General features: G+C 35.2%; 2 protein-coding genes across 3 annotated transcripts; one reads left to right on the forward strand and one right to left on the reverse strand.

The window, feature by feature from the left end:
* Positions 1-1111: 1111 nt before the first annotated feature.
* On the forward strand, positions 1112-4372 carry LOC114410247 (probable LRR receptor-like serine/threonine-protein kinase At3g47570; the record flags this gene model as incomplete). The annotated part of the gene is made up of 2 exons (XM_028374096.1): positions 1112-3722; positions 3835-4372. Coding segments are annotated over 2 exons (3012 nt in total), but the record flags the coding sequence as incomplete, so codon positions are not given.
* Positions 4373-7601: 3229 nt separating this feature from the next.
* LOC114410248 (growth-regulating factor 7-like) lies at positions 7602-11109 on the reverse strand. Of its 2 annotated transcripts, none has more exons than XM_028374097.1 (5): positions 10322-11109; positions 9931-10089; positions 9163-9607; positions 8062-8814; positions 7602-7820 (listed from the first exon to the last, which is right to left on the reverse strand). In XM_028374097.1, the coding sequence occupies exons 1-5, from the start codon at positions 10731-10733 to the stop codon at positions 7808-7810; spliced, it is 1782 nt and encodes a 593-aa protein (XP_028229898.1). In that variant the 5' UTR covers positions 10734-11109; the 3' UTR covers positions 7602-7807. The 2 variants fall into 2 exon arrangements, with proteins under 2 accessions (XP_028229898.1, XP_028229899.1); XM_028374098.1 differs by having other exon boundaries at positions 8045-8814.
* Positions 11110-11344: the final 235 nt, after the last annotated feature.

An 11344-nucleotide genomic window follows, 5' to 3' on the forward strand; every position in this document is an offset into this window, starting at 1 on the left:
TAAAAATATTTCACTTTTTCATAGTTGGATGAAATACAATTAATTTTGTAATTATAAGTTATTAGTAAGAATATTTATTTACATTTTTTATTATATTATTCATAAAAAATTATTTATCGACTTTTTTAATGATAAATTTCCAAAAAAAAAAATATTACCTTTAGTGAGTCATTCTCTGTTCAAGGGTTTAGAGTTTGATTTAAATCACTATGGAGTCAAGTAGATATAACTAGCAACTAATCTCTCTCCAAATATTTAACACATGTTTGGTACTCAAAATTTAAACTTCAAATTTCAGATTAAATTGAAACAATCACATGTGAATTATTTCACGTATTTTGATGTATATATTTATTGCAAACTATTAATATTACACATATATTGTTATATTTATCAATATTAATTAAGGTATAATATTACATTATCATTTATCAAGAATGTCAATTCTAAAATTACTATAACAAAAACTGTTATATATTCTTGATGCAACATTCTGGGTGAACAGGTTTTGATGTGTCTACGTGCGTGATAAGGAAAGATTGTTTATCATGGCCAAACAAATTGGTCTTTAGTACCCTATCTCCAAATGCAGGAAAGGAAATGACGGGTCTATTATATTTATGGCTCTGAAGTGGGTTGTTGAATTGGTCTTTTTGAGCAATTGCTTTTGTTTTGAGTTATAATGTAAAGCGATAATGGACAAAAATCCTTAGTCTGAGAGATGATGTATATGACCTCGTGCCCTCTTAAGAGAACAAAGATATTCACTCTTGTAAACATCTGAACGAGGATTTGCTCCCGCTATAATAATAATAATACTAATAATAGACAACTGCCGCTTACTCTATATATTATACTATATATTAAATTTAATATATAATTCATTATTTAGTTCCTTTACCACATTCATTACGATACCATAGTTAAAGTTAAACATATGTACATGGATTTGCATCCGTGACAACACGTCACGTCAAACTTTCAATCAAGAAGTCAAAATGTACTGTCCAGCTAACATGCTGACCAATTCCAAGCAACAACATTTACCCTGCCCCCATTAAACAACATCTTCATTAGAGTTATAAATATTTGCATGCACATAATGCTGTAACCCAACACTGCCTTACTTTTTTCACTCACGATGATCTACAATATTCGACATATTTTGCTCCTATTTTTCTTACTTCATAATTTTCATGACATACTATGCAACAATGACACAGACAAAGATGTCCTTCTTTCATTCAAATCCCAAGTGAGTGACCCCAAAAATGTTCTGTCTGGGTGGTCTTCAGATTCCAATCACTGCACCTGGTATGGTGTCACATGCTCCAAAGTTGGCAAGAGGGTCCAATCTCTCACTCTACCAGGACTTGCCCTCTCTGGCAAACTTCCCGCTCGTCTTTCCAACCTCACTTACCTACACTCCCTTGACCTTTCCAACAACTATTTTCATGGCCAAATACCCCTAGAATTCGGCCATCTCCTACTTCTCAATGTCATTGAATTACCTTACAACAATCTCAGTGGTACACTTCCACCACAGCTGGGTAATCTTCACCGTCTACAAATTTTAGACTTTTCAGTCAATAATCTCACAGGTAAAATTCCTCCATCATTTGGCAATCTCTCTTCTCTTAAAAAATTTTCCTTGGCAAGGAACGGTTTGGGGGGTGAGATTCCAACTGAACTTGGTAATCTCCACAATCTTTCCACTCTTCAACTCTCTGAGAACAATTTCTCTGGCGAGTTTCCCTCTTCTATCTTCAACATCTCTTCCTTGGTCTTCTTATCCGTGACAAGCAACAATTTATCAGGCAAGTTAACACAAAATTTTGGAACTGATCTTCCAAATATAGAAAATCTATTTCTGGCTAGCAATAGATTCGAAGGGGTAATTCCTAATTCCATATCCAATGCCTCACATCTTCAATACATTGACCTTGCTCACAATAAATTTCACGGTTCCATACCTCTATTCCACAACTTGAAAAACCTTACCAAACTCATTCTTGGTAATAACTTTTTCACTTCCACGACCTCACTGAATTCTAAGTTCTTTGAATCCCTTAGAAACTCCACCATGTTGCAAATTCTGATGATCAATGATAACCATTTGACTGGGGGCCTTCCAAGCTCTGTTGCTAATCTGTCTGGCAATCTTCAACAATTCTGTGTTGCTAACAATTTGCTAGCTGGTACCCTTCCTCAAGGAATGGAGAAATTTAAAAATCTTATATCCTTGTCTTTTGAAAACAATTCTTTCACTGGAGAGTTACCATCAGAAATAGGAGCACTACATAATCTAGAGCGACTTGCAATATACAGCAACAGATTGTCAGGGGAAATTCCAGACATTTTTGGCAATTTCACAAATATGTTTTTCCTTGCAATGGGAAATAATCAGTTCTCGGGTAGAATTTACCCAAGTATTGGACAATGCAAGAGATTAACTTTTCTTGACTTGGGAATGAATCGGCTAGGTGGGTCCATACCAGAGGAGATTTTTCAGCTTTCTGGTTTAACAGCCTTGTATTTAGAAGGAAACTCTCTGCATGGTTCGCTTCCTCATGAGGTCAAAATCATGACACAGCTTGAGACCATGGTCCTCTCTGGCAACCAGTTGTCAGGGAATATTTCTAAGGAAATAGAGGGTTTGTCTAGCTTGAAGTGGCTTCTGATGGCAGGAAACAAATTCAATGGTTCAATCCCAACCAATCTAGGGAATTTAGCATCCCTTGAGACTTTGGATTTATCATCAAACAATCTCACCGGTCCTATTCCTCAAAGTTTAGAAAAGCTCCAGTATATACAGACATTAAATTTGTCTTTCAACCATTTGGAAGGGGAGGTTCCAATGAAAGGTGTTTTTATGAACCTTACCAAGTTTGATCTTCGAGGTAACAACCAACTGTGCAGCCTTAACAAGGAAATAGTGCAGAATTTGGGAGTTCTCCTGTGCGTTGTTGGCAAAAAGAAAAGAAATAGCTTACTCCACATCATCCTTCCAGTTGTTGGTGCTACTGCTTTGTTCATTTCAATGCTCGTTGTGTTTTGCACAATCAAGAAGAAAAGAAAGGAGACGAAAATCAGTGCGTCATTGACCCCTCTCAGAGGGTTGCCTCAAAACATATCTTATGCTGATATTCTGATTGCCACAAACAATTTTGCAGCTGAAAACTTGATTGGAAAAGGAGGCTTTGGCTCAGTGTACAAGGGTGCGTTCAGGTTCAGCACTGGTGAAACCGCCACCCTTGCTGTCAAAGTCCTGGACCTGCAACAAAGCAAAGCTTCTCAGAGTTTCAGTTCTGAATGTCAAGCTTTAAAAAATGTTCGACACCGAAACCTAGTGAAGGTTATCACTTCTTGCTCCAGCCTTGATTATAAGGGAGAGGAATTCAAGGCCCTTGTTATGGAATTCATGCCCAATGGTAACTTGGACGTGAGTCTATACCCCGAAGATGTTGAGTCAGGATCCTCTCTAACCTTGTTGCAAAGATTGAACATTGCCATTGATGTTGCCTCTGCTATGGACTACTTGCACCATGACTGTAATCCACCGGTAGTGCATTGTGATATGAAACCTGCCAATGTCCTTCTAGATGAAAATATGGTAGCACATGTTGCAGATTTTGGATTGGCAAGGTTTCTATCTCAAAGTACATCAGAGATGCAGAGTAGCACTCTAGGACTGAAAGGATCAATAGGCTATATTGCCCCTGGTACACATTAATGTTTTTCTTTCTATTAATTCTAATCAAGTTTTTCAATGTTTTGTAGTTCCTTCTTTTACTTGCTATTTGTGCATAACTGATATACACATATATGTTTCAGAATATGGTCTAGGAGCCAAGGCTTCAACTCGGGGCGATGTGTATAGTTTTGGGATCCTACTGCTAGAGATGTTCACAGCCAAAAGACCAACTGATGAAATCTTCAAAGAAGGATTAAGCCTAAGCAAATTTGTCTCAGCCATGGATGAGAATGAAGTACTAAAGGTTGCCGATCGAAGTCTTATTGTTGATTATGAATATTCAACTCAAAGCTCTATCACCGGTGATCAAAGCAGTGGCATTGGCAGCAACACACATTGGATTCGTAAAGCTGAGGAGTGCATAGCTGGTGTGATAAGAGTTGGGTTGTGTTGCACAGCTCAAGAACCTAAAGATCGATGGAGCATGAGAGAGGCCATAACAAAATTGCAAGCAATTAAGCACTCTATGTTGGCCTTGTGAAGTAAGCCTCAAGCCTGGATGCACTCATTGTAGAAAATCATATCATATGTAGTCACTGATGTGGCCATAAAAACAAAATTGAGTAGTTAGACATATAATTATAACAATTTAATAAATTCCACTCCTTTCTCGTTTTAGAGTGTTTAAATTATACTGTTTTTTTACTTTGAGAAATATATTTGGATAAGTATCATATTCTTTCTTGAATTTGTTAGGACTCACACTTAAGTCCCTAGAGATAAAAAATATATATATATATATTATATAAAAAGTATAATAAATTTATCTTATCGTCAAATTTCTCTTTAATTTAAATGGTTGGCCTTACATGACACCTCTAGTAAAGATATGATATCCAACAACGATCATGTGTCAATAAATTGACTTTTCAATTTTCTCTATAAATTTAATTTCTTGTTGTCATTTTAATTCTTGAACTTAAGCATTTATTCATGTTTTAATCTTTGAACGTATTGTTATTTTGGTCTCGAATCTTATATTCAAATCAAGTAATTATCTTATATGTTATTAAATGTGTAAAATATTTTTTTTAATTCATTAATGTACTTTATACAATAATGTGAATGACAAAAAAGACTAAAAAAACATGACCATCACAAAAGAAAAAAAATAAAAGTATTAAAATTATTTTCTTATATATCTTTTTTATGGGACAAGTATAGTACATCTTGTCTCTAATTTTTTTCCCTATCTTTGCACTTTCTACATCCTTATTCAAGGATTGAATATTAGAAGGCACGAATCATTGTAAATTGAAAATATAATTCACCAATATATCAATAAATAATTAAGTTCAGAACTAAAATGATAATAAAATATTATGTTTAGAAATCAAATTATAAGTTAATTTTTTGACACATGACAATTATTAGTTGTTATGTGATCACCAAAATAGTAGATAGGTACGATTTTTTGAGTTAAAAAAAAATTAACGATATAACTTATTTATGACACTTGTTGCATATTTAAAGACAAAATTTTAATTTTCCTTCTCTTAAGAAATTAAATATGTTATAATTTTAATAACTAAACAAGCTTTTTAAAGTTAATTATTTTCTTTTTTTCTGAAACTCTTAACATTATCAATAATTAAATCATCAGCAAATTTGAGACTTCAAAAAGATAAAATAATGAATCAGAGTTAATATGGATTTGCGTGGTTAATAAGGCCTAATTATTGGATCTAATCGAGTTAGGCCAACATATTTGACACATAGGTCTTGAGGACCTGATAATTGAATAGAGTAAGCTTTTATTTTAGTAACCAAAAGTCTAATCAACTATCACTTAGATTCTTAAAAGCTTCAAAATGTCATTTAGGTCAATTGAAACACTTTTCATGTTCATGTCTATGTCTATTTGACACGTTATTTGGCTAGGTGGCAATTTGGTACATACATAGTAGCTGATGGTATACATGTACGTGGCAATCTGGTTAAGGATCAAAATGACGGTAGCAGGCAAATAACATGTCGCACAAACATTAATTTTAAAGAAATTTTTTACCAATAAAACTAAAATAACATACAAAATAAAGGAACCTAAATAACACTACAATACTTTCAAGAACCAAATTAATAGTAAATTACATTTTGAGAGACCAAAATAACAATTCGCTCCTATTAAATATAATTAAATTAGGTCATATGGTGACTTAATTTGTAACATTAAACCCAAATTTTATAAATAGCGACTTAGCAATTCAACTTTATATTAATTTGTGTGTTTTGAAGTGCTTTAATTTGCCTCGAAAAACTGTATTTTTTTAATCTAAATTTTACTCTAGATTTCTGTATTGCCTAAAATTAAATTTTTGTTAACAGTCCAATTCTTTATATTTATACATTTCCAGAGTTATTAGTATCATACATCCAGCTTTTTCTTATCTCATTTTCTTAATTCTTTTCTTCATATTTGTCTTTATTTCCTAACATCATTTATGGCTGTAATCACTTTCTCTCCCTTCTTTGATTTTGCTCTATTTTCTTTTTCTGTTTTTGTAAGTAATGGGGAGACCTCAACATAAAGATTCGGCAAGAAAACAAGGTCAAAGAAACATCCACCACAACGGCATAAACAAAAACCAAGGAACAAATTCAAAAATCTTAACCTTCTAACGAATGACCAAACTTAATTAACTCATCCGCAACTTGATATCCTTCCCAAAACACGTGCTTCCACATAAACCATTTATTTCTTTTTCATCCACTCATACATCACAAAAATAAGGCGTACTTATAGATGCATTTTACAGTAGACTATGTTTCCCCTCTACCAGATTCATCGATATACTTTTTTATTTTACATATATTTTATTTTCTCTTCACCATATTTCTTTAACATTTTCCTTTTACCAACAGAGCATTAACAAATTACACTAATAATACCCATGTGATTTATTGATATTACACACACTCCTATGCTTTACAAAAATCTTCCTTATAAGGGATAAAAATTAAGTATGCAAAGTATAATATATTTTTAAATAATTAAGTAGAGCCAGTAAGGAGATAAAAAAATATATCAAAAGAAAATGACAAAATTTATAAGAATGTTTGTGTAATTTACTCTAATAAAAAAATCTTCACATCTAATCTTTAAACTCATCACTGTTATATTTAGAATAATGTTGGACAAACACTCACTATGCTGTTACACGGGGAAGTGAAAGAGAAAAGTGATAAAATATATAGTAGGATAAAATTTATAATGCGATAGATAAAAAAAAATGAAAAGTGTTAATACAGTGTTTAAAATAAATGATAATTTATGTATCATTATTCATATTTAATAGCTAAGGATGTTAGTGTTAAAATATTTGTTGTAATTAATATCAATCAATAATTAAATCGTTAATTATGGATTGTTTTAGATAAATTATAGATAAGATTCATCAGGTGAAGAATTAGATCAATCATCAATAGATAGTTTATTAAAATTCCTACGTTAAGAGATTATAAATTTGATATCTTATTAAACAAATAATTTTTTTTCTTTATGACGGTCTCTCTTGTAGTCACATTTTTTTTAAAGAGTCTCTAAAAAGTAAACAATAACCTCTCAAGATTAGTTAAAGATTTAAATCATCAAGATCTAAATGAAAATTTAGATATGCCTTTGACACCTTCTAGATTTTATTATTATATTCTCATCCTATAATTTGTATATCTATGTGTCAATGTTTTATAATTTTTCATCCGTTAACACATCTATGGACCACCGTAGATGTTCATCTGCCTTAGATGTTATGGTACTTTTAACATTTTTCATATTTAACATTTTCAAAATTATTTTGCATTATAGCGATAAGATGTGGATACACATGGAAGAGCAAAACAAAACGAGTAGAAAAATGTTAAAAGTGCTTGATATTTTGGGGAGAGAGAACTCTAAAGATGTACTGCATGGTTGACATAGTCAAAGTTAGATCTATGTCTTTTCCGACAATTTGGGTCATGAACCCAGGACCCCACAACAACAATCTAACCCAATGGCATTCATTCAGTACACTCGGTGGTAGAGGTAAGTAACATCATGACGTTTCCATGAAGCTAGAATTTAAAGCTGCAAAACAATGAGTCTTCATCACATAAACAGAAAACACAGGTTGTTCACTTCACCAGAGGTTTTTAGTATAATAACATACCGTCCTCAACAATAGGCCATAGGGGCCTATAACTATCCAAATGGACAGCACAGTTAGCTAAATCAAAAGATTACACAAAAGTAACAGTATCATCCCATTTGAAATGTTGAACTAAAGCAGAAAATGCTAGTAATTAATTTACATTAATTTTATTGAAACCTGAGGAAGGCCATCTCAGAATTGGCCCTTGATGATGCAACCGTAGGGCTGCTATTGTTACTGCTATCAGACAATGAAATAAGGGTTTTCTGCAACACCCCGGATGGAGATGACACCATTGTTCCCAGAGGGCTGTTAGATTCAGCATGTGTAGTGGTGGCTGGTGATGAGGTTGCGTTGGAGGTTGCTTCATTGGTCGTGGCAGTGACTGTGCTTGACCTTAGAACTTCAGCTAGAGGACCCCCAAGTGTTGAACTTGAAGCCACCCAAGGTGCCGGGTTGTGCCAATTTGAGAGAGAGATTTTAGTATCAGTGTGTGTTTTTCCATAAGTCTCCATTAGTCCCAAACCCATGTTAACATTATCAACATCTTCACTCACAGCACCACCCCCCATTGATAGATCAAGAGAAGAGAGGGATAATTTACCAATTGATGCAGCAGAGTTCTTGTTGTTGGTGTTGGCATTGCTTTGAGCTGTTTCTGCATTAGACCAAGCATCAATGAAACCCCTTGGTTTCTCTGGTTGGAGATTTTTCATGGGAACAAGAAGAGGATTCAGGAACAAAGGATGGCGTCTGTTCTGTTGTTCCAGTCCAGAGCTATATAGTGCAAATGAATTCAGATACTGAGACTCGGTGGTATTACAGGAACTAACACTGCTCATTCCAACTTTATTATGCATCAGAGACTGCCATTGGGAGTTAGAAGCATCCAGGGAAATAGGATCTCCATTCAGCATCCACTCCAAACCCCTTCACATTCAATTCAATTCAACTCACCAAATCAGTAACAGAGTAGTGAAGTTACCACATCTTAACACCCAAATAAAGAGAAGCATTTCCTCTGCGACTCTAGTGAAGAATTAAAAAAGAAACTGACTTTTAACACACAACCAAACCAGTAGTTCAAAATTTCAACTGAATTTAATGGAAAGCGAATTAAAACAAAAAGTGGGTAACGCCTTGAAAAATTAGCTTATAGGAAAAAATTAAGTTTTGTTGTGTAGTTTTACTTTTTGTTTTTGACTAACCAAACAAAAGATCCGAGAAGGGAAGAAGAATCCCAAACAAAGACATAGCAAATCCAAACTTGAAACTCACCTGGGTTCCTTATTTGCAGAAACAGAAGCCACGGAGTCAAAACTCGCAGCTTTGAGACCGAAGTTAGCAAGACAGAGGGGAGATTTAAGGTATGGCTGAGTGGTAGTAGACCCAAGAAAATGGGATGAAGATTCACCTTTTCTGGAAGTGGGATTGGAAATAGCCACAGCAACATCAGGTGTAGCAAAGGGATTATTACACTCATGGCGAGCCCTTTTGATTTGGTGGTTGTTATTGTTGTTGTTGATGCTAGTGGGAGTGGTGTTGGTGTTAACTTCCACAGGCTTTCTTGAACGGGGACGGCCTCTATGCATATGGCGCTCGCAGTACTTGTGGTTAGGAGCCACGTCTCTTGAACATCTCCATTTTTTTCCATCTGTTCTTCTGCACCTACCTGGCTCAGGGTCAGTGCTATTTGCCAACCTCAGATTGAAACCACCATCCACTGTGAACATAAAAAGTAATTAAAAAAAATAAAGAATGCAAAGTTAAAGAAAACCCCAAAAGGGACACAGTGATTTGAACAACAAAAGGTAAAGTCTTTGAGACAAATACAACAGTGGTCGAGAGAGAGGAGCAGGCAAAGACACAACAACAACAACAACAACAACTAAGACACAAACTTTTTAATGTGGGAATAGACTCAAAAGGCAGAAAAGGCACGGGAACATGTTGTTGTTGTCTTGTGTTTGTGCATGAACTATGAGAGAATGAGATGGCTAGAGAAAAATTAGTAATTAACACGCACGAGAAAACAAAGGGTCATACTGCAGGAAGAGCGAGAAGAGGATGTGAGTGAAGTAGGAATGAGGAGATCAGGTGGAACAGGAACTGAAGCCATCATGTACTTGTATATCATAGCCTGCCTTTCAAGCTCCCTCCATTGTGCACTTGTGAAGGGAAACCCCAATGAAGCCGCCATCACACCTGCCGTAACACACAACCAAGACACAACATAAGTATGTTCAGAGTCTCTAGACAGAACAGAACACAGCACAACACACTCTCTCTCTCTCTCTTCTGACCCACCTTTACTTTCTTTTTCTCTAGTAAAAAGATGCAAACTTTGGGCGTATTAGTGGAAAAGATGCAACCAAACCATAATTAATAGCAAGCTTAGTTCAGCATTGAGGGGGGACAAAGTAATTAAAACACAAACCTGAAAAGGGTTCGAAGGCTGTGGTAGTGGTGGTGGGAGAAGTATAAGAAGAAATTTGAAAAGGCTGCAAAGTTCTTACAGGTGCAGCAGGAGCAGCACCACAGCCACCATCAATAGCAGGACCAAGAACAGAAGCACCACTAACAAGGTTTATATGATTAGTGAGAGACATGTAAGTCGTGGGACCATCACCATCGCCATCACCAGCAGCACAGGAAATATCGTTATTATTATCAAAGGGGGATGACAATGGATGGAGGTGATGATTATGATGCCCCATCATGGTCATCCTATTATGGAATAATACTTCAGGGCTCTGCACCTTCACATCCAACCCAAGAACGCTACTACTAGCACTGTTGTTGTTGCTGATGATGTCCCTTCTTTTCCCAACGCCAAATAATTCACCCATAACTCATACTACAAGTAATAAGTAAATTAAATTAAACCACCCACTTAGCTCAAATGGAAAAAAAGAATCACAAAGCAAACTTTTCAGGTAAGGGGAGGAAAGTGCTGCTTATGGCAATGTCTATTTATCTAACAGTAATAGTGAAGATAATAATAACAGATGGTATCCCTCTAGTGCCAGGTGTTGTAATGGAGAAAGGGTGATGGGGTTGATGTGGGATTTATGATTGAGTTATGGGTTGCCGCCATTCTCGGCCTTTGCTTTGCTTCCATGCTTCCAACATTCGCACCACACGCTAGCAGACAAATTAGTAGAAAAAGTGACCCTTTTTTGTTTCTTTCTTTTTTCACTCTGAAGTTTTTATCTCTCATCATTATTGTGGTATGGCTAAACCCCGCTCGAGATACTCATTGAGTTTATTGGAAAGGAAGAGCAGAAGATAGATAACAGAACGTACACGCAGACACACTTTGGGCACTACACTCCCTGTAACGGCCACCGTTTTTGTTATTTTTTTTTTAAAGTTACACCATACGTACACCAGTCATTCCTTCTGCTTTGCTCACTCTGCCACAAGTAAAATAACACCCTTCCTCTCTGCATCTTTACTA

Source organism: Glycine soja, chromosome 4 (genome assembly GCF_004193775.1).
Source record: "Glycine soja cultivar W05 chromosome 4, ASM419377v2, whole genome shotgun sequence".
NCBI lineage: Eukaryota > Viridiplantae > Streptophyta > Magnoliopsida > Fabales > Fabaceae > Glycine > Glycine soja.

What these genes read in the sequence shown, in the direction of transcription:
- LOC114410248 (XM_028374097.1), bottom strand. Translation starts at nt 10,733, where the DNA reads ATGGGTGAATTATTTGGCGTTGGGAAAAGAAGGGACATCATCAGCAAC. An exon ending in CTCTTCTCGCTCTTCCTGCA is followed by an intron (nt 9,608 to 9,930) that starts GTATGACCCTTT and finishes TTATGTTCACAG; the next exon opens with TGGATGGTGGTTTCAATCTG. An exon ending in TCTGCAAATAAGGAACCCAG is followed by an intron (nt 8,815 to 9,162) that starts GTGAGTTTCAAG and finishes TTGAATGTGAAG; the next exon opens with GGGTTTGGAGTGGATGCTGA.